The 24,214-nt window shown below is 35.2% G+C and overlaps 1 protein-coding gene across 6 annotated transcripts in view; it reads left to right on the top strand.

The window, feature by feature from the left end:
* CDH8 (cadherin 8) overlaps positions 1-24,214 on the top strand; it is a 361,920-nt gene that overhangs the window by 277,275 nt on the left and 60,431 nt on the right. For 5 of the 6 annotated variants that reach the window (XM_053906508.1, XM_019455740.2, XM_019455739.2 and 2 more), the window contains 2 exons: positions 16,667-16,788; positions 20,266-20,520. In XM_053906508.1, the coding sequence (XP_053762483.1) occupies positions 16,667-16,788; positions 20,266-20,520 (377 nt within the window). The remainder of the gene's footprint in view (positions 1-16,666; positions 16,789-20,265; positions 20,521-24,214) is intronic. The other variant, XM_019455741.2, reaches the window with a different exon arrangement.

Here is a 24,214-nt window from a genome sequence, read left to right as displayed (position 1 = left end):
AAACAGATAGAAACTAAAAGGATAATTTATCAATGACTCTAGGAGCTGGTTCTTTGAAAAGATCAACAGATTCATGAACTTTTACCCAGACTCATTAGAGAGGGGGGGGGGAGGGAGAGAAAGAGAGAGAGAGAGGGAGAGAGGGAGGGAGGTGACTCAAATTCAAAAGCAAGGAGGAGACATACCAATCAACACCAAAAAAATACAAAGATTTTACAGAATATTATGAAAAATTATATGCCAACAAATTGGACAACCAAGAAGAAATAAATTGCAAGAAACATTTTACCTACCAAAACTTAAGTAGGAACAGAAAATTTGAACAGACCAGTTGCCAGAAATGAAATTGAATCAGTAATCAAAAAATTCCCAATAAACCAAAGTCCAGGAGCAGATGACTTCACAGGTAATTTCTAATATATTTAAAGGAGAGTGGATACCTTCTCAAACTATTCCAAAAAAATAGAAAAGGAAGGAAAACTTACAAATTCATCCTATGAGGCCAGCGTCAGCCAGATACCAAAACCAGATAATAACTCTACTAAAAAAGAGAACTTTATCTCTAATGAACACAAATGCAAATACCTTATTAAAAACACTATCAATGTGAACACAGCAATACATTAAAAAAATCATTCACCATGATCAATTGGGATGTATTCAATATTTATCAATATTTACAAATTTATCAATGTGATACACATTAATAAAAGAAAGTATAACAACCATATGGTCATTTCCAAAGATGCAGAAAAAGCATTTGACAAAGTCCAACATCCATTCATGATAAAAACATTCAACAAAGTACAAAGTAGGATTAGAGAGAAGAGACCTCAACATAAAAAAGGCCATATATGGGGGTGCCTGGGTGGCTCAGTCGGTTAAGCGTCCGACTTCGGCTCAGGTTACGATCTCACTGTCCGTGGGTTCGAGCCCTGCGTCGGGCTCTGTGCTGACTGCTCAGAGCCTGGAGCCTGTTTCAGATTCTGTGTCTCCCTCTCTCTCTGACCCTCCCCTGTTCATGCTCTGTCTCTCTCTATCTCAAAAATAAATAAATGTTAAAAAAAATTAAAAAAAAAAAAAGGCCATATATGAAAAACCTACAGAAACATGGTACTCAACGGGGAAAACTGAGAGCTTTTTCTCTTATGTGAGGAGCAAGAGAAGGATGTCTACTCTCACCACTTTTATTCAATATAGTATTGGAAGTCCTAGCCACCTAATCAGATAACAAAAATAAATTAAAAGCATCTAAACTGGTAAGGAAGAAGTAAAATGTTCACTATTTGCAGTTGATATGATACTGTATTGAGAAAACCCTAAAGACTCCACCAAAAAACTAGAACTGATAAATGAATTCAGTAAGGTCACAGGATACCAAATGAATGTATGCAAATCAATTGCATTTCTATAAACTAATAATGAAGCAGTAGAAAGAGAAATGAAGAAAACAGTCCCATTTACAGTTGCACCAAAAATAATAAAATACCTAGGAATAAACTTAACCCAAGATGTGAGAGACCTATACTCTGGAAACTATAAAACACTGATGAAAGAATTTGAAGAAGACACAAATATAGAAAGACATTCCTTGCTTAGGGATTGTAACAACAAATATTGTTAAGATGTCCACAGTACCTGAAGCAATCTACAGATTTAATGAAATCCCTATAAAAATACCATCAGCATTTTTCAGAGAACTGTAACAAACAATCCTCAAGTTTGTATGGGACCTTAAAAGACCCCTAATAGCCAAAGCAATCTTGAAAAATAATAAAACTGTACGTTATCACAATTCCAGATTTCAAGTTATACCACAAAGCTCTAATCATAAAAACAGTGTGCTATTGGCAAACACACACAAAAATTCCTACATGGAAAGACCAATGGAACAGAATAGGAAACCCAGAAATAAACCCACTATTATATGGTCTGTTAATCTTTAACAAACAAGGCAAGAATATGCAATGGGAAAAAGACAGTTTCTTTCACAAATGGTTCTGAGAAAACTGGACAGGTACATGCATAGAATGAAACTGGACCACTTTCTTACATTGTATACCAACAAACAAACAAACAAAAAAAACCACCTCAAGATGGATTAAGGATCTATATGTGATACCTGAAACTATGAAAATCCTGCAAGAGAACACAGACAATAATTTCTCTGAATTTGGTCATAGCAACATTTTCCTAGCTAGGTCTCCTACAGCAAGGGAAATAAAAAGCAAAATTAAGCTGTTAGGACTATATATAAATAATGAGATTCTGCATAGCAAAAGACACTACCAACAAAACTAAAAGACAACCCATTGAGGGGTGCCTGGGTGGCCCAGTTAGTTGAGCATCAGACTTCAGCTCAGGTTGTGATCTCACAGTTCCTGGGCTCAAGCCCCACATCAGGCTCTGTGCTAACAGGTTACACAGAGCCTTGACCCTGCTTTGGAATCTGTGTCTCATTCTCTCTCTGCCCCTTCCTTGTTTGCACTCTGTCTTCCTCAAAAATAAATAAATGTAAAAAAAAAAATTAAAAAGATATGTGCAAAAAAAAAAATGCACTGAATGGGAGAAGATATTTTCAAATGACATAGCCAATGAAGAGTTAGAATCCAAAATATATAAAGAATTTATACAAAGGAACATCCAAAAACAAATAATCCAATGAAAAATGGGCAGAAGACATAAAGAGCTATTTCTCCAAAGAAGAAGTAAAGATGGCCAACAGACACATGAAAAGATGCTCAACATCATTCATCATCGGGGAAATGCAAATCAAACTACTATGAGATATCACTTCACACCTGTCAAAATGGCTAAAATGAAAAGATACAAAATTTGTTGAGAATGTGGAGAAAAACGAACCCTGGTGCACTGTGGGTGGGAGTGCAAACTGGTGCAGCCACTGTGGAAAAAGAATATGGAGGCTCCTCAAAAAGTTAAAAATAGACCTGCCCTATGATGCATCAATCACACTCTTGGGTATTTAAGTAAAGAATACAAAAACACTAATTTGAAAAGATATATGCACTCCTATGTTTATTGAAGCATTATTTACAATAGCCAAATATGGAAGCAACCCAAGTGTCCACTGATAGATGAATAAAGAAGTGGTGTGTGTGTGGTTGTGTGTGTGTGTTTACAAAGGAATGCTATTGAGCCATAATAAAGAATGAAATCTTGCCATTTGCAACAACATAGATGGATCTAGTGAATTAAATCAGAGAAAGACAATTACCATATGATTTCACTCATACGTGGGATTTAAGAAACAAATTATTAAAGGAAAGAAAAAAAAGACAACCAAAACCAAGACTCTTAACTATACAGAACAAACTGATGGTTATCAAAAGCAAGATGGGTGAGGGGATGGGTGAATTAGGTGAAGGGGATTGAGAGTACACTTATCATGATGAGCACTGAGTAATATATAAAATTGTTGAGTTATTATATTGTAAAACTGAAACTAATACAACACTGTGTTAACTATACCGGCATCAAAATTAAAAAACAAACAATAAGTAAATATGATATTTAAGGTTCCAGCTAAGATAATATGAATAAAAGTCTATGTAACTAATTAGTTAATGGGGAAATGGATGAACTGAAATTTATCAGTACAAAAAAATATAAATAGGAAAAATAGTAAAGAATTGATGAGGAAGAAAAAGTACAATAAGAAATTAACACCCAAATATATAACCAATCACACTGAATGTAAGTAAACTACATACTTCAATTAATATTTATCAATTTTCAAACCAAAATAAAAAGGAATAATTTTTGAATCCTGTTTCTATTCAGAGTAAACCTAAAATCAAGGACACATAAGGACTCTAAGGATTAAAGAAGATCAATCATGCAAATTCAAAGCAAAGTAGTACAGAATAAGGAGAAAGAAAGATTACAAAAAATAAAGAGAAAATTTTCTTGATAAATGATTAAATTCAGCAGGAAAATATAAAAATCTTATATGTTGCCAATAATATATTTGCCAACTACATAAGGTAAAAAAGATGACAGAAACAGGGAAAATAAATCAACAGCTACAAATAAAAATTTTAACCCCCAACTCTCTACTAATCAAACAAGTAAACAAAAACAAAACAGCAACAAAACACCTATGTGTCCTTACAAGGATAGATAGTATTTGAATATTGTGATTCGTAATCTTTTCTAATTGAATGTCTAAAGTACTGCACTCAAAATTACAGAAATCGTTCCTATCAAGTGGACTTGAAATATTTACCCAGGGTGGCTCAGTCCCTTAAGCATCTAACTTAGGCTCAGGTCATGATCTCATGGTTTGTGGGTTTGAGCCCCGTGTCAGGCTCTGTGGTTACAGCTAAGAGCCTGGAGCCTGCTTCAGACTCTGTGTCTCCCTCTCTCACTGACCCTCCCTGCTCATTCATTCATTCATTCCTATTCTCTTTCTCTCTCTCTCCTTCTCTCTCAAAAATAAATAAATAAATATTAAAAAAAAATTACCCAAAATGTCCAAAGGCTGGGCCATAAAGCAAATCTCAACACATGCAGAGTATGACTTCCTAACACAATGGAATTCAACCATGGGGGGAAAAATAGTCAACTAAAATCATCCCTATGTATTGGAAGTGAAGCCATACATTTCTAATTAGTCCATGGGAAAAAGAATAAAATCACAAAGGCAATTAGCACATTTTTAAAATGGATGATACTAAAATCCTGACATGGCAAACCTTGTGCTAACACAGTGTCCACAGGAAAAAGAACCTTAAACATCTGTATTGAAAAAACACAAATGCTAAAAATCAGTCATCTAAGCACCCACTTCAAAGAAGCTACAAGCGAATAGAAATCTAAAAACTAGCCGAAAGGTCAAAATATAGTATAGAATATAATGCAATTGAAAACAGGTACGATAGTGAAATTCAACTAAACAAAAGCTGTTTGTAAAGATGAATAAAGTTTCTTTGTAAAGATGAAATGGTGCAAGGAGGTACAAGTTACCAATATCAGAAATGAGGAAGGGGACATTATTACAGACTCTATAGATGTTAAAAACATAATAATTGCACATTATGAATGTATTTATGCCCATAAAGTTTAAGCTACCTTATGAAATAAGCTAGTAAGTTAAAAATGTAGTCTTCACAAACTGGCATAATTATGTCTATCACTTTCTCTACTGAATAAATTGAATCCATAGTTACTAACTTCTAACACATAAACCGTCATGCCCAAATGAACCAGACACAAACTTTATCAGAGAGAAGTAAAAAAGGGAGCATTTTCTACTTCATGTCACAAAGGCAGCCTAATCTGAATGCTAAAAGCTGATGAGCATATTACAAGATAAGAGATTTAACAATCTGCTTCTCATAAACAAAATCCTAGGTAATATACTAGCAAATCAATACCACTAATGTAAAAATATAATACTCCAGGGAATAGAAGGACAGGTTATAACTTTCAAAAAATCTATTAATGTGAATTAAAATATTGAGAGAAAAAAAACCTAAAAACCTATCATCAATCTCAGTAGATGCAGAAAAGTGTATACATCCATCTCTTGATCATGAGAAAAAGCCCTTTGCGCACTAGAAATAGCAGGGAATTTAGCCTGATAAAGGATAGCCACACACACACACACAAAAAAAAAAAAACCCAAAAAAACAAATATGAGACTTAATGGTATAAAAGAATGAATGCTTTCTCCCTGAAATTGGAAATGAGATAAGTGTGTCTACTGTTGCTACTTTATTCAATTATACTGAAGGTTTTAGCCAGTACAGTAAGATACAAGTAAGAAACAAAAGTGAAAATATTGGAAAGGGAGAAATAAAGTTGTTACTCTTCATAGACATCATGATTGAGTGCATAAAAATGAAAAAAAAAATAAGTTTACATCATCAATAGTTATAATCAGATATTTTAGTAATAGAGAAAATAAAGATACTACTTATACTAGTAAAAAGACTTCAACTAAATAGTAACAGGATATAAAGAATGATGTGTAAGACCTCTAAACAGAAAACTACAAAATTTTAGTGAGAGAAAGTAAAGAATTTGTGTCTACTAAAAAAGTGAAAAATCAAGCCACACAGTGTGAGAAGGTATTGTGATACACTGTCTAGCAAAGGACTCATAGTCATAACATATAATGTGCCTATTAATCAGGAAACCTAAATAACCCATTACAAAATCTTCATAAAAGAAGATATACGGGTAGTCGGGTTAGCATAATAGATTCTTAGCACCAAATCATCAGGATATTGCAAATTAAGATCTAAGTGAAATAAAATTACACACCTCTACATTGGCTAAAATTAAAAATTAGTAATGAATTGCTGACTTTGCCAAGTATCTTTCAACATTTGAAGAAGCCTGAACTTTTTACTCATTGCTGGTCAAAGTATAAAGTGGTACATCTAATTAGAAAAATATTTGAACACACACTCGTACTGAAAGGATGTGTGTCCTATCACCTTTCACTCTATTCCTAAGTATGCCGTGAATTCATGTATTTGTGCACCAAAAGATATACAGAACTGATTTATAGTACTTTCAAATAGCCTGAAACTGAAATATCCCACATTTTTACCAGAAAGAGAATAAATAAAATTGTGGTATATTTATACAATGAAATAATTTTCCATGTAATAGGAAAAATAAACTACAGCTACATGCAACTACGGAAGCTAAAGAAGCCTATTATACAATACATTAATTTAATTTTTATAAAGTTGTGAAGAAGGCAAATTAATGTAGTATTAAGTTACAGAAGAGGTTACCCAAGGATCATAATGACTGACATGGGGCACCTGAGAGGCTTTGGGGGAGCTGGTTATACTGGATGTCTTGGTCTGGATGGTGGTTATATGGGTTTGTTAATTTTATAAAATTCTACTGGAATAAAACCTTAAGAGTTATATGCTTTATTGTTTGCATAGCTGACTTCCAACTACCAAAGTTGTCCCTACACAAAAAATGTAATGGAGCCATCCCAGGAACTTTGAAAAAAAATATATGACTATTAGGTTTCTATATATAAATTCACTAATAGAAAATTCCATGATAATGGAAACGTCAAACCTTTTTTTTTTTAATATATTGTTGATTGGCTTATTATGGTCTTGTATTCTGTGGGGAGTGATTCATACTGAAATTGATATGATGTTTTAAGATTATGTTTTGTAAGTACTATATTTTAAAAAGCCTGTGGGGAATAATTAGTTTTGTTCCTATTTGTTTCTTTACTTGTTGGTCAGACTGCCCTGCATTCACATTTTAGCTTTACCACTTCCTGGCTTTGAGTAAATATGAACGAGATGACTAAAGTCCATATAATATACCCTTTTTTAAGACTCCTTGGATGTTCAAGAATTGATACTTCTTTACTACATACTATATTTCACTCATATAGGTGGATTTCAGACCTTACATACCCAGAGACTAGATTCATATTTGAGACATAATATTCTTCACAGTAACCCAACAAACACCAAATATATGGTATATACCAGATCATGCAATAAATGCTGGGCAGTTTACAGTATCAGTTTTCTTCTCTAATAAAGTGTGTTGTTTTGTGTGCATGCATGTATGAACGCATGTCTATGTATTAAGGCATAATTGTTATTGTAAGCTGGTACTGAATGTTCATTTAAACTGAATATTGGATACATCTATGTATCAGTCCCTCTGAAAGTGTGTCTCCTTAATTAAGATTTGAATATATAAGGGATTTAAACTCAACTGCATTGTAAAAGTAACTTCAAGAAATTCAGTTCCAATAATCTTGAATCAATCCTATTTGAAATAATTAGAAGGAAAAGAAAAACCACTGAGGATTTGGTAATAGAGGCATAATGCAATTTTGTTGGCAAAGTAAAATGAGAGATTTTTGCAAAGACTTACTTAGATTATCGAAGAGGACATGGGAGTTATAAACTCAACACAAAATTTTATTTCCTTATCTGTTACAGTTGGTAGAAAGAGGAGATGGGTGAGAAGGCTAGAAAGATGTATTTAGGACCGTACAAAGAGAAAGTCATTATTTGGGTCATAAATTGAGCAAAAGTGATACACAAATCTAAAACAAAACAAACAGAAAACCACATATGCATGTACACATGTGTACAACAACAAAACGAAAAGAATGTAGACAACAGAAGAAAACAAATTTGTAAGCCTGCACAATTAAAAGTAGGTAATAGTTACAATCAGATACCACCTCACACTGGTCAGAGTGGCTAAAATTACCAGCTCAGGAAACAACAGATGCTGGCGAGGATATGGAGAAATGGGAACCCTCTTACACTGTTGGTGGGAATGCAAACTAGTGCAGCTGCTCTGGAAAACAGTGTGGAGGTTCCTCAAAAACTAAAGATAGAACTACCCTACAACCCAGCAATAGCACTACTAGGAATTTATCCAAAGGTTATAGGAGGGCTGATGCATAGGGACACATAGACCCCAATGTTTATAGCAGCACTTCCAACAATAGCCAAATTATGGAAAGAGCCTAAATGCCCATCAACTGATGAATGGATAAAGAAGATGTGATTTGTATGTACAATGGATTACTACTTGGCAATGAGAAGGAATGAAATCATGCTATTTGCAGCAACGTGGAAGGAACTGCAAGGTATTATGCCTTGTGATATCAATCAGTCAGAGAAGGACAGATATATGTTGTCACTCATGTGGATTTGAGAAACTTAACAGAAGACCATGGGGGAAGGGAAGGGAGAAAAATAGTTACAAACGGAGAGGGAGGGAGGCAAACCATGAGACTCGTAAACACAGAGAACAATCTGAGGGTTGAAGGTGGGTGTGGGAATGGGGGAGAGGGGAAAATGGGTGATGGGCATTGAGGAGGGCACTTGGGATGAGCCCTGGGTGTTGTATGTAAGCAATGAACCACAGGAATCTACCCCCAAAAACCAAAAGCACACTTTACACACTGTGTTAGCGAATTTGACAATAAATTATGTTAAAAAAATAAAAAACAAAAACAAAAAGTAGGTAATAATTTATAGCAGATATTGAGAAAAATGGACAATAGCTCATTCTCATTAGTATTTACTTTTCACTTATAAATGGACATAGATGTCTTCACTTAGAATGTGACTATCAAAGTTTTACACTTAATAAAAATATAGAATGCAAGAACTTCAAAAGTTAGTTCTCACCTCAATGGTTTGAAAACTTTTTCCTAGGAGATCATAATTTTACAAGCATAAATTACTTAGTTTTAAGGACCTCAACCCTTGATCGGAGTAAACAGATAATGAAGGTTAATGCAGATAGACAGGAAAAGGGTGGAGTGGAGCACCTGCCACATGTTTAGGCAGGACTCTGTAATTTCTAGGTTCATGTAAGATGCATCTAATAAATAAGAGGACTACACATTTTCTGCCCCTTTGGAGAGTGTCTGAAAATGGTGTAGCCAGGTAGCCTGCTTTCTAGCAGGTGGAAAAACAGACAGGGTCAGTGATGACTTGAGCCAAAGTCACCCTTTGGAGTTATTTTCTCCGGAGAGTTTAAGCCATTTCAAAATGTCTAAGTCCACAACTCCATCAGCAGAGAGCATTTCTCTCCCTTTACCGCGAACGCTATTTAGGTAATAGAAAAGTAGAACTTACAAACTTTGTTTATTTGATACTAAAGCCTCCATCTGATTTAAGTTCTATTTAATTCTAAACTATTCTGTAAATATGCCAGATTTTTAAGGAGTAAAACAGAGTGTCTCCTCTTTATAGTCTGCCTTGCTGAAATTTTCACAATCGTACAATAAAAAATTATGAAAGTTCTGGTGGTCAACTCCTCCCTCGATACATTCTAGAAGGCAGAAATTTCTTGGTGTGTATTGGAGGGAGTCAAAAGACTGAACCAACAATCAGTGCTGTTGCCCTGATAGTGAAAGGGTAACACATAAAAATAATATCGTCAAGAGAATCACCTAACAAAAATATCCCCAGTAGCATTTCTCCCATGCTGGTATCCACTGGTTTATTATATCCTAAGTTGCTCCTATTTAATAACCTATTGATTGGTAGACCATCCACTAGCAATTTAGAAATTATGTCATCAATGGGCATAATAGACCTCAAAAAGTTTTATATTTAGTCACTAGGCAGCCTAAGTCTGCTCCTGAAATTATTTACCAAGACTTCCTTAAACCTTCTTATCAGTTTTGTTTTACATTTCCCAACTTGCTATATTTTTCTATCACATATTCAGTTCACATCTTCCTATTTTATAAACTTCCACTGTTCCTCTCATCCCTATTCAATTATAAATTCTCTTACTTTGCATTCCCCTGTTGACTGTAATTTACCGCTCATGGCTTCCACCCTTCTACTTGCAGAAGGCTCAAGAATTATTTATTGAGACCCACCAGTATATCTAAATTTGTCAAATCATTTTTTTCTCTCTTATAGTCTGAAAAGGAGAGGCTGTTTATTTCAATCGATGTCTGCAAAAACAGCTCATGGAAACTAGTTAGAAGCAAATTCCCAAGTAACTTAGACTTGGCAGGATTCCATTACCTTTGATTATAAAAGGGCAAAATTAATGGGCAATTCATGAGGCTCTGTGACAGAGAGGTGACAGGAAGTCACTACAATTCAAATGGTAGAAGTCAAGGAGTTGTTTACACTAGGTGCCATTTCACTTTTTTCTTCCATGGTACGTGAAAACAGTCTGACTTTTGTGGCCAATTCAAACAGGCTTTTCCTTCCAGACCACTTTGTCATATCTCTTGTGTTTAGAAAATTAATCTTTAATGAATGCTAATCAAGTTTCTAATTATAATATCTTTATATTTAATGTTTGTGTATCAGATGAAAGGCAAACATTTTGGGGCCAGTCACAAAGGACATGAATTATTTCCTCAGAAGCTTATCTAATTAATTTTATTGCTCTATAGTATCTTTAAAATTTGAATTGCCATCATTTCATTAATTTAGATAAAAGTGAATCTTCAGCATTTAAATATGACACTTGCAATAATTTCAATCACGCATGTTCATCTAATGTAGATAGTGGAAACACATTTTGGGAATATTTTGGGGACGTGAGGCACTAGTTTTCTTATTTTATTTTATTGTGTTTCTTCCTATTTTAACAGTTTCAAGAAATAATCAGTAAATTTCTGGGACAGCCATATGCTTAGAAAAACAAAATAAACCAATGGTAACTTTGCTTGCCTCTCTGCTTTATGGTAACATTTTAAAATTGTAAATTTCATCAAGAAATAGTTCAACGGCTTCACACTAATCACATGATACAGCTCATACTCATCAACATATACCAGAAGACTTCCTGATATGGCCTGAATTCTGTGTCCTGGCATCACCACCAGCTACTTCTCTGGATGCACTCAAAATTTGGGCTACTGATGTACTGGTGATGGCATGGTCTCTAGGCTTCTGGGCCTTTTCATATGTGGCTGATTCTATCTAAAATATCTGTACATCTTTGTTTACCTAGGGTACATCTACTCATTTAAAGCTAATTCAAAGTTTATTTCCTTGTTTAAATCGTTCCTATGACTATAGCACAAGGTCTCTGCCTCCTGTGTTCTTCTGCAGCATTTTGTAAAGGAATATTTTGTAGAATAGATGAAGGTATAAAACCATTATAATGTATCTCCTAGATTACTGTGGTCTCCTTGATTGTAAGAGCTTTGTCTTAGTAACTGGCAAAAGAGAGGACACTATTTATTGGATAGCTAAAGAGAAGAAAATGAAAGAATAAATGAATGACTGACAAAAGGGTGTTATCGAAAATCTCAGGAGGGAGTTATGAGCTTTTTAAGCCTCTTCAAGTTTATATGTTATGTTGAAGAATAAATTCAAAGAAGCAGCTAAAAACAACTGAATTATTTTCATTTATGTTTGCTTTCTAGGACAGGAGCAGGTTTGTGATAGTATCATCCTATTTAGTCACAAATATCCTAGCTTTTGAGAAAATGGAATATAGGGGCTTATATGGTGGTCCACAAAAAGATATATCTCGGTCCTAACCCCAGGAACCTATGAATGTGCTATTTGGAAAAAGGGGATTTGGAGATGTGATGAAGTTATAGATTTTAAGATGAGATCATCCTTAATTAGCTGGGTAGGCCCTAAATATAGTAATAAGTGTTCTTATTAGAGACAGAAAACTAGAAAACATGGCATGATAAAAAATAGCCCTGTGAACATCGAGGCAGACATTGGAGTTCTTCAACTACAGCCGAAGAATGCCATGGCTGATCTGTCTCCAGCAAGTAGCAACAACTTCCAGTATCTTGAGATAATCATTGGGCTTGATCTTTTCCACATTCCTTTACAAATGACATCCATTCTTCCTGAAAGATTCAGAGCTCTCTGCTTTATGTTTCATCTTCCTGCCCATCCCAAGACAAAATGATTCAGCCATGGCTTGCCAAGTGACACTCTGCTTTAGGAGTGGAGTGCCCTGTGTGGGTGGAGTATGGTAGAGAAGAGTAATAGCCTTCAGTCTTCTTGGTTCATTTCTCTCAGCATGAAATTTCCCCTCATGAGACTTGGCCAGGAAGATCAGGGCCCAGGATTCTCAATGACATTGTTTCAAATGTCTAAGTGTGTCCCATGAGTAGGGACTTGGTGGAAAAAGGCAGCCCCCAACCAGCAATTGCCCCAAACTTAGTGTAAGCAACAGGTATATGAGCAGGATAAGAAACACTAATGTCCTGGGTATATATCCCTTGACTAGTAGCTTGGGGGAGAAGGACCCCTGTGTTCTTGGTTGTGTTTGTCCAGAGTAGATTTCTCATCTTCCTGAACTACAAGGGTAAGAGGAGTAAGCAGGTATTGGTTCAAATGCCACAGGATTCTCTTACCAACATTTCTGTTTTCTTGAATAAGTATTTTTACTTGTTGTATGCACTTAGGATGGTTAAGCATCCAACTTGATTTCAGGTCAGGACATGATCCCAGGATCATGGGATCAAGCCAAACATTGGGCTCTGCACTGAGCCTGTAGCTTGGTTAAGATTCTCTCTCTTTAAATTAAAAAAATAAATATATGGGGGCACTCGGGTGGGTACCATTCATGGGTTCAAGCTTTGAGTCAGTCTCTGTGGTGAAAACTCAGAGCCTGGAGCCTACTTCAGATCCTGTGTCTCCCTCTCTTTCTGCCCCTCCCCCACTCATACTCTGTCTATCAAAAATAAAGAAAAAATTTTAAATTAAATGTATGTTTTTTTAGGGGCGCCTGGGTGGCGCAGTCGGTTAAGCGTCCGACTTCAGCCAGGTCACGATCTCATGGTCCGTGAGTTCGAGCCCCGCATCAGGCTCTGGGCTGATGGCTCAGAGCCTGGAGCCTGTTTCGGATTCTGTGTCTCCCTCTCTCTCTGCCCCTCCCCCGTTCATGCTCTGTCTCTCTCTGTCCCAAAAATAAATAAACGTTGAAAAAAAAAATTAAAAAAAAAAAAATGTATGTTTTTTTATTTTTTTATTTTTTACCAGTTTTTATGGGCAATGGGATAGCGGTATTCCTCAAGTAAAACAGTAAAAAACAAAAAACAAAAAACAAACAGAAACAACCTGAATTGTATGTTTAAAAGACTTTTGGGAAGAGATGTAGTTTGGTGTGAATCTTAAAGGATAACAAGGAATTCCACAGTTATGAAGAGAAGAGATTATATTATTTTGTTAGTGCTTACATAATAGGTAATGGACAGTTAACCCTAAGTCTACAGAAATTCTAAACATCCAGTAGCATATCATTTTTCAGTGCCAGGGGGGTACAGTTCAGATTTTCTTTTAATAAGGTATACTGTAAACTACAAAGTCAAAAGCAAACACCTAAAAATATATTGAATTCAACTATATAATAAAACATGAATTTAGTGAATTTGGGAGAAGAGAACATCGGCTTTAGCATAATTATACTTTGCCAAAATTCTGAGAGGAAAAAAATCTGTGTATGCATGTTTGCCTGTTAGGTGTGTGTGTGTGCAGTCTAAGAGAGAAAACAGAGTATCGGTTGGTAGACTTGACCAATCAGCCATTGCCCATGAACCTGACTCAAGGTTAACATTTCCTCACTTTCCAAGAAGCAAAATCATACTAAAAGGAATCAGATAGTTTTTCCTTATACTTAAGTTTCCCAAGACTGTGCACTTATATTTCAGTCTATTCTGTATGTGCTATTTATTAAACATATATGGATCACTCATTGTTAGGTCAAGAGAGGTAGATGACAAAAATCTAATAGAAGTCTCTTGTCATCATTTATATACACAAGAGTTGGTCTCTGATGGGGAACAGAGAAAATGAATGTTGTGTAAGTAAATAACTGATCAATAGTTCATAAAGTTGGGATCCAGAGAATTACAAAATAAAATTAATCAGTTTAAGGGGTTCAACTTGGGTGCAATAGCACCTTGAACAAAAATACGGAATTTAAACTGTTCCGACTCTCAGGGAGGTTTGAAAATTATTATACAAGTCTGAGAATGTTCATGATAGATCCCTTTTGGTATGTGGTATTTGTACTCAACCTTCAAATAGTGGTCACTCATGAGATAAAGATTTAGAATAAGCCTGTAAGTATTCTTGAAGAAATAGCAGTGATTAGTTACCTTGATATACTTTGTTTTTGAAGTTCATCAATACTATACTATGCAAAGGTTTCATGTTTGGGAGACCGCAACTACATCTTCGAGTTAAGTTTTAACTGAATAATCTTGGTAAAAGCTTATTATCCTTTGAAGGGCAGTCTCCCATCAAAGTATGGGAATATCATTGAATTTAATGTAACTCCTACTTAGATTCAATACAGTTAAAATTTACTTAGGACTGAAGAGATCTACTTATGCGAAAGATCTCTTATTGCATATACTAAACAGTATGCATGGTACTGATCATGCTGACAATTACAAAGCGCAAAGGCTAAAATGCCCTTGACTACGTGCCTAATAGTATCTGAGCACTTCCTGTTTTCTCTTATTTCTAACAATTCAGAAAATAAATTGTTCAGTTTTTCAGTTTTGATTTTATCAGGAATAAAAGAAAGTTAAGTAATTTTTTCAGGATCATGTAGGTGGTACAAGGCAAAGCTGGGGCCCCACACATTGCTGTGTAGTACAAACACTATATGCCCTTTTCTCTCTAGCAGCTGCTATCTAGCTCACGGTCCAGCTAGAAGAGAGGTGGTGTATTTCAAATACCTTACACCTTATTTATTCACCTTACATAAGGTGACAAAACATAAAATGTAAGTTCCTTGCCTTAGGGTCATGTAATGTTTTTAAAAAAACTTCTCTTTCCATTCAAACTAGAGAGATCCATAGTTCCTCTCTCAATGAACCAATTCATTCATTAGACCTAAAATAGGAAAAGAAAAGGGATTCATCAGGTGAGACATTTAAGGCCATTGGCTTGATTTTGGGGAATGAGGTTATGTTCCATGACTGAGGCGGTGGGGATTCCACAGGATAATATTCATCCATCCACAGTTAATCAAATTAGAATATTGGAGAGTAGCCATCCTAGTTAACTAAATTCAAATCTTGTAACACTGCCAGTGGGTTTAACCAACTATAAATTTGTAACATGGCTATGATTATTGGTTGTGTGCTTTACAAGTATTTTCATAATAGAAGTATTTTCTTATTTCACACACAAAAAAGAGTGAAGGTTTTAGAGATCTGAATTTAATCAATTATCACCAAGAAGGCTTTGAAGTATCAAATCCAAGTCTGTTTCATATTCAAAAGCCTTACATGTCCCCCCTCTTGCCTTACATATAAATAGTGCCATAGAAACACAAATACTTGGCCATCACCAATGCATTCTGTATAATTTACAAGAAATCAAAATATTATTACATGGTACAAACTGTATGGCATTTATTACAAGTGAAAAATCATCACATGGCCGAAGTCAGCAATATATTAGACCAGATTTCTGTGCATATGTGTGTGCGTATGTAACTTTTTAAATTTAAGGACTGAGGATTAAGGATTATGTATTAAATTCTCTGCTGTTGGAATTGACCTGAAAAGATTACAAGATTATTATCTGTTTACACTGATGAAAATCTTTATGAAAATGACAATATTAAAATGACTTAGCCTTAGCTTATCCAAAAAGATCCCAAGGTCAGTTTTTAATAAAAAAAATTCATAAAAAGTAGGCTTCCCCATCTTTAATGTTATCTTGTTTACCATTGTTAAAGACATTCTCTTAACAATTGACTTGGTTCTGGCCTTTTCCTGGGTTTTTGATGTTCACCTTTAGTATATAGCCAGTCAAATATGGTAATAGCACAAAAATGGCTTGTGTTCTACCCAGGAGAAACAAAGAGATAAATCTTTGTTCCACACAGCGCTTTTTTCTTTTGTATAATGGATTTTATCATTAACATAAAGCTTTCTTCATCAAGGAAACCTCTTTTAAGTTTTTCAGACATGGTCATTGTAAAGCGAAGCTCCAGCAAATGGTGTTTGAAGTAATAATTTCTCCTTTTTTTAAGCAGTCAAGCACGTGCTATTTTTCCTTATTGAATGGTCAGATTCCATAATCACTATGTTGAAAACACCCTAATTAAGGGAAGTAGAAACAGACACACATGCTTTCAAGAAGAAAGTTGAGTTGCACGGTAAAAATGAAATACCCTCAATGCTGATGTTATTTTTTCCTTCCCATAGGGAACCACAGTCAGATATCACGAGTGCCTGTTGCTATTAAAGTGCTGGATGTCAATGACAACGCCCCTGAATTCGCATCCGAATATGAGGCATTTTTATGTGAAAATGGAAAACCCGGCCAAGTAAATATCTCCATGTTGTTAATGCTGAATATGTTTGTATACAACTGTCTCATATTTAATTAACCTGCATTATAGTGAGCATCTCATCATTTATGGTTTTCAAAGTCACAGGCAGGAAACACCCAAATGGGAACAGAAAAGGAGCATTTTTCTTTCTCAGATGTTTGTTAAATCTCCCTACTTATGACCACATTGGCTCCTGAAGTCGAACAACCTACTGGGCCATGAACCCAGAGCCAAACAACCATCTTAAAATATCTCAGGCTAAGATCTTAGAGAGGTGGGGACAGAATTTTAACCTTCCAATGACAGGAAGCAGGAGAAAAAGTTCATGGGGAGGGCCTTTCAGTTTCATATCAATCATAGGAATACTACTTAAGGGTGAAACCCAGCAAGACCAGTTGTAGAAAGCTAATTTTGAAATCTATAAATAGTGTAGATTTATTTAGATCAACATAGGATGAACTATATGTTTTAGACATGCAAGGAAAGCAACTGAATATTTTGTGGATTAATCAAAACTTTTTTTTTTAAACCTGTCTTCTGTAGCAGAGATAGGGACAATGGAGACAGACAAAAACAGAGAGGAAGGAAAAAAAAAAAAAGGGAAGGAGGGAGGGAGGGAAGGAGGGAGGAAGAGTGAACAACACAAAGAGAAACAAAACCTGCTCTACTCTGAATGTCAAAATGGAAATAGTCTATGTAAAGTTCTAAAAAACACAAATGTAATAGATTTATTTTAACAAGGTGCCAAAGTACTGTATGTTTAAGAAATTTATCGTTTTTCAACTTCCTAATTTATTTCTGGATGGTGACATTTTAATTTAAATAAACAGCAGCTGACAGCATGACACTGGAGTTGTTAATCCAACTATTCTTGTGCCTCATGTGGGTGTTAGGAATTAAACTTACTATTTGCCGAGTAGCTTACCTGACAAGAGTTAGATATTTTTTTCCACCTAAAGAGAGGACTAACACTGTAGCCCTATACTTTTATTTCATTATTTCACAATGCTCCTGTACAATAGGGGACATTTTCCCCTCGACTACTCTCATGTATCTGAAGGATTAGCCTCATTTCCATCTCCCAAAAAGAGACACAAAATACATGCGTGCACACACACACCAAGTACAGCTAAAATTCTAGCAATAAAACTGATTAATTTCAAACATCTACGGGTCATAAATATGGTTATCAAAATATTCATTTTTAGCAGCGATACACTTTTTTAAAAATATTCTAACATTAACTTAAATGTTTCCTAATTTCATCATGTGGAATTGCCCTTTAGCCTATCTTTTGAACATTTTCATCTGTTATCATTTGAAGGTGGAATGTGTGTGTGTGTGTGTGTGTGTGTCTGTGTATACACGGACACACACACACACACACACACACATATATATATATACACACACATATATATAGTAGTAAATATCATTTAGCTAAGTTAGGATTGAGCTGGCAAAGAAAGTTTGATCAAAATTTATACAGGTTAGTTTCAAGGATATGGTTGTGTGGGCCAGATCGTTGCTGGGATAATATAGCCAATCACAGACTTCTACACCAGACATTGTTGATCACACAGAATGTATCTAATGCTTTAGAATTTAAATAAAACCCCATTTTCATGCAAAACTCACCACACAAGTTCAGAGAGTCAATGGCATTGAGATTTCAAAAATTCCACATTGGCTTCACTTGTGATACTGACCTTTGGACCTCTAGGAATCTGGAGATTTATCCTATGGATTTTGACTATTTCTAAGGTTTTAATGATTCCTCAGCAGTTTTTATACTCAGGAAAAAAAATGCATTGTTTCATCACCTTTCCTATGCAAGATCAAAATAAAAAAAAGTTGATTCTTTGTTTTATGATTTTTGCATATCAAAATGAATGACTCATTCTGTGAAGAAATGCTTATGTTGTGTATCTGTCCACTGCCACTAAATTATCCTCAAGTGAACGTGTTTAGGTACGTTTATTAGAGTTCATATTAACATGAAGAAATCAGATTTTTGACTGTTCACCTAAGTTTTGGACATAGGACTGGTCGATACACATGAAGTTGTTCAAACAACTCCTGAATTCCTTGAATCCTCTGTGCTAGTCACAACTCATGTAATTCATTACACCATTAGTAGGCCACTTTTAATGGCTCAAGTATCTTATTTTTATACTTAACATTTTCCAAAATTAATTGTTATCAACATAAATTTGTTATCAACATAAACACTAGTGTGTTTATGTAACTTCAACATACACATTTTCAGTCATTTCTCATAATGCTACACAACCTCTGACTTTGAAATCAGAATATTCATTATGAGGTGATAACACACTCATGAAAAACAAATGCCAATAGCTGAATGAGCACTAAATTCATAGTTCTATCAATATTTTCAACCATTAATGTCTGCTTTACAACAGCCTGAGAAAAAGGAATGTGGAGGACTCTGAAATGTCTGGTTTGTCCGGAAGGTATGGACTTAAGGCTAAAATCAAAGAGGATCTACTTCCTGGGAAATGAGGCAGCTGGGGATCATTGGGAATAATTAAGAGCAAGCCACTGCAACACTCAGTCTGTAAAAACCTCCTGGACTGAGAGAGCCTCTACAAAGAGGTTTTTAAAACATCTCACAAAATGAGAACCAGTATCAACAAAACACAGACAACTCTACTGTACTTGACCACTCTTTTCCACTAATTGGACTCCTTAAAGAATAAAAAAAAAAATAAAAAAAATAAAAAACACTAAATAAAAACTTTCACCAAGGAAGGAGGGACAACACTTTCCTCCTCTCTGGAAGTACATCTCCAATACATGATACATCTATGCTGAAACTGTTATAGGTTCTTTGAAAGCAGAATTGGAAATCATGTCTGCTTCTAAAACCTTTTCATTATTATTGACAGATGACATTTTCTTCAATTTATTTCCTAAGAGAGGAACCACCACCCATAACAGGAAAAGTCCATAGTCCATATTATACAAAATCATGGTGCATCCCTTTTCATTAGAATCATCTGAAATAATTGCTCCATTAGATAATTAATAAAGTATTTTCTGTTGCTCATTACTTCTATTTTAGAAAAATTTCCCCAATAGTTCTAGGTAATTTATCTCAAGTCACAAGTTTTAAGATGACAAATATGTATCCTTAGTCTCCAACTCAATCATATCACAATACAATCATTTACAAATTACTTGGCTCTCAGTTTAACAGTAAGAATAAAAAAGATTCCTTCCACTGACTCCTCTCTAATGGCCAAAACAGAAATGATGGTATGGTTTAAAGAGTTCAAAATTAGAAAATATATAACTGATAGTTCATGTGTATAATAGGATGATGGTAGGTTTGGGTCAGTCAGTAAATACTTACTAAACAGACAGAAACTATGTACCAGGACTTGGTGAGGTACTGGGGATTTAGTGGCAAACAATGCCCTAAACAACAGTCTTTTTCCCTTCTAGAGTTTTCTCTCTGGCAAACACGTAATAAAATTAGAAATGATAGAATTGCAAGAACATACCTCAAATCCTCTGGGCAGAAAGGAGGCTGAAGAGCTGAAGGGAAATGAAGCTATCTTACTGAAAAGACCTCTTAATATAGGACCTGTTCCACCAGAGACAGGAAACATCTATCAAGAGCTGAAAAGGAGTCAGCTGGGGATAAACCAGGTTCTCTCTGAAGAGAATGGTAATCTGGCTGGACGGGTGGAGGAACAGGTAACAGCTGTGGAGAAACCAGTATCTTCCTTCATTATGCTTGACAACAGCACACTCAGAACCAAACATGAAAAGAGAAATAGAGAGCTTTAGTGACCAGTGTTGGCTAGAGGGCCTTCCATAACTCTGTTCTACATCCTATCCCCTTGATAGGGTCTTTCTAGGATTTTATTTCAGATGCTAACCCCTTGCTTATCATACATACATAATTAGGATAATTTGCTCCAGATGGTTCATTGATGCAAGGACTACATTGAAAATGTTGTATTTCCAGGTATGAGTCAAGGTCTCTTATTTAGTCCCAGAGAATATTTTACTGTTTGAGGACTAGATGACAGACTGCTTCAGTTCTTTTTTCCTTCAGGGAGGAGCTTCCCTTTTTTACTGTAAATAAATCTAGTGGCATATAATTAAAGCTTCATCACCCTCTATAGAAGCTGAGGCAAGCTATTTGGCATCAATTATGTCTGGGATGAAAAAAAATGCTTTGGTTTACTTCTTCTAATCCCCTTTGTCTCTGACCAATACTGTAGCAATATGAAGTTGGCTTATCCTAGGAATGTCATAGGTCAAAAAATAAATAAATAAAAACTACAAAGAAAGGAAGAAAATAATATCCTATATTTCTAGATATGTATCTAGCTAATGCTTTGCATGTAATGAATATTCACGAAATTTTAGAATCATAGTTCTAATTCATTTCATTCAGCAGTGACAAATATTTCAATAACTAGCTTCTCAGATATTACCATGGAAACACTTGTTTTACTCACACAGTGCACAAACTAACCTCTTCAAATGAAAAATCACTTATTTATTTATTTACTGAACAACATTTTGTATTGCATCTACAAGATACTCTTGTAATATGACCCAGGGAAACAATGTAAAAAGGGCAAAAAAAGAATGTCCTGTCTAATGGAACTTAATGAGGAAGAGGACTTATTAAAAAAAAAAAGTGGAATGAATACATAATATAATTTCAATTTTGAAAACTGGATTGAAGGAAACATTGGCACAACTAGGCAGAGGGGAAAAAAGAAAAAGCAGACCCTACTTTGTATAGTGTTGTCAGAGAAAGTTACTTTTTAAGTGAGTATCCTTTAAGCTGAATCTGAAAAAAAAAAAAAATTAGAAAGGGCTAGACATTCAAGCAGTGGAAGCAAGAGACTTCTAGCCAGCACGATAAGCTTGGGCAAAGACCCTCAAGGGAGAAAGACCTTGGTTTGTTTGAAGAATTGAAGACCTCTGTGGCTAAGTGTAAGATTAAGAAGAATGTAATAAGCAACACTGAAACTGGACAAAACGCATTTTGAATAAAATGTACACACACATGCACAACACACACACACATGCATACATGCAATTAAGCAGGAAGAACATTTAATAGGCTGTAATTGCAAAAGATGTTGGTAAAAGATATTTATTAAACATAAACTATATACCAGGACTTGGTGAGGTACTTGGTGATCTAAGGTGGTAGCAGTTGAGATGCAGACAAGGAATTGTGAAAGCCGCATGCTTTCATGAATACCGTAATATAGACAGACATCCAACATACAATCAAAATCACTACTTCGGAGATTGGTGTTGGCAGCCACATTTTACTGATAAGGAGGCTGAGGCTGAAAAAGGGTGAGGGGCTTCCCCAAGGCCATGAAAAGTGGCATACATGGGTTTCAAGGTCTGTTCTTGAAGCGTCCAAAGTCCTTGCACTTTCTATGATCTTGCAGTGCTTCCCAAGGAAGCAGACTTTGAGATTCCATTGCCTGTGCAACAAACTTCTTAGAAATAAGATTGTGGTCAAGAGTGAGCATTTTTCAAAAGCGAAAAATGTCAACTCCTGTGACCCATAAGACACATTATCCAAAAAGCATTCCACAAAATCTTAAGAAAGAAAGCTTAGGGAGAAAAGTAAAAATAATTATCTGTTGATAAACACCAGAAATGAGTGTGTTTGCTACTTTATTTATTTCTTTTAAAAATTTCTGTTGGCTTTTTTCTAATAAATATAAAACAGTGAGTCAAAAATATGGCATTTTATAACACTCATGAGACAATAAATTTAGGAGATTTAATTTTAACTCCCCTACCAGCAGGCATTTTTCAGGATCTATCTGCATGCACAAGAGGGAGATAGGATTGATTTTAAAACAAATGAAATTGATAGCCTCAACAAAATGCATACAGTACTATTTTCATTTTGGGGGGTGTAGCTAGGAGATGGTAAATTAATAGAATCCGTAAAACAATATTTGAAGAAATCATACTTAACAAAATATATTTCAAAACCATCATTAACAGAAGTATGACTTTTAGAGCTCACTTTTGACAGAGGGGAGCACATAAGTAAAAAATACAGTGGAAGGATTTGAAACCAGAATAATCTTGGTGTGAATCACAGCTCTGCCATTTACTAATTTTGTGACCTTCAGTCTTAACCTCTACTAAACTCCGATATTTCAGAAATATCTAGTGCAATATCAAGTGCTTAATAAATAATTATAATTATTATTAGTATATATTTTAACTAATGTCATAGTCTAAAAAGCAAAATATAGGATTAAATCATTAGGATTGCTTTATTTTGTTGTTAGAGCTACATGACTTTGATTTGGAGCAAAACATTATAAATAGTCCCTTAATGGGTCCCTATAACAGAAGACAATCTAGTTCCCTGTATTGGAATAACTCCTCCTCTGGTAATTTCCAAGTATTTTATTCATTCAGGGTAAAGGAAAGGCTTGTACTTTATTCCTCCTCATTTAAATGTGTGGGGCCAATATCATTATTTTTCAAATATACTGGGATCAACCTGCAGGACACATTCAATCTCCATCTTTTTTGGAGTCATGTTTTCAGCCAACATACACATTGGCTGAACCTCTTGTGCGATCCCCAATTCCATATTCTAGCACCTCACCTAAATGAGATTGATGATCCACAGAGAACATGCTGTCAGGGATTGTTTGAGAATCTTGGCCTATTTCATACAAATATATTTTGTTTTGTTTTCAACCTATAAGTTACTGAGTAAGAATTTAGGACTGAAGCAAGGTGGGCACATGTGTATGCTTCTTTCCATTTGTTCTTAGAAGCCAAGTTGATACCCTTTTGAAGAAAGTAAAATTGACACTGGATAGTAAAAGGCCTTAGGCCTAGGCTTTGTGCTAGTGGGTAGTATGTGGTACCACGAGGAGCTGACATTTTGTTGGAAGGGAAGAGACATGGTAACCACCAAGCTAGATAGACACAATGCCTCCACACAGAGGTGGAAGTCTCCCAGGCCTTTAAGATTCAGTAGGAATTTTGGAGGACAGCATTTCTCAAAGAGTGCCTGAGAAAAACTTGTAGGGCATAGCACATCACCTATATGGTGTGGCGTTTGTGGTGTGTGTGTGTGTGTGTGTGTGTGCGTGTGTGTGTGGTTTACTTAATAAGGTCATGGAGCACTGACACTGAATTAAACCAAGTTCAACAACATTCCTTTCTTCTTCTTTTGTTTAACTCTAAGATTCCCTTACATTTATAAATACATATGAATCATGACAAGGCTATATGGTCTTTGCCATTTAGCAAACATAGCTGATTATAAAATCTTTCAAATTTCCTTCAGAGAAAACTATACAACTAGTGGTAAAGGTAACCCAGTCAGGAAACAAACCTGCTCCAGGAGGATAAATAATGCCACACA

Source organism: Panthera pardus, unplaced genomic scaffold (assembly GCF_024362965.1).
Source record: "Panthera pardus isolate Hobbes unplaced genomic scaffold, ASM2436296v1 HiC_scaffold_19, whole genome shotgun sequence".
Taxonomy (NCBI): Eukaryota; Metazoa; Chordata; class Mammalia; order Carnivora; family Felidae; genus Panthera; species Panthera pardus.
Note: the sequence above shows the minus strand (reverse complement) of the source record. Positions and strands in the feature narration are given on the sequence as shown.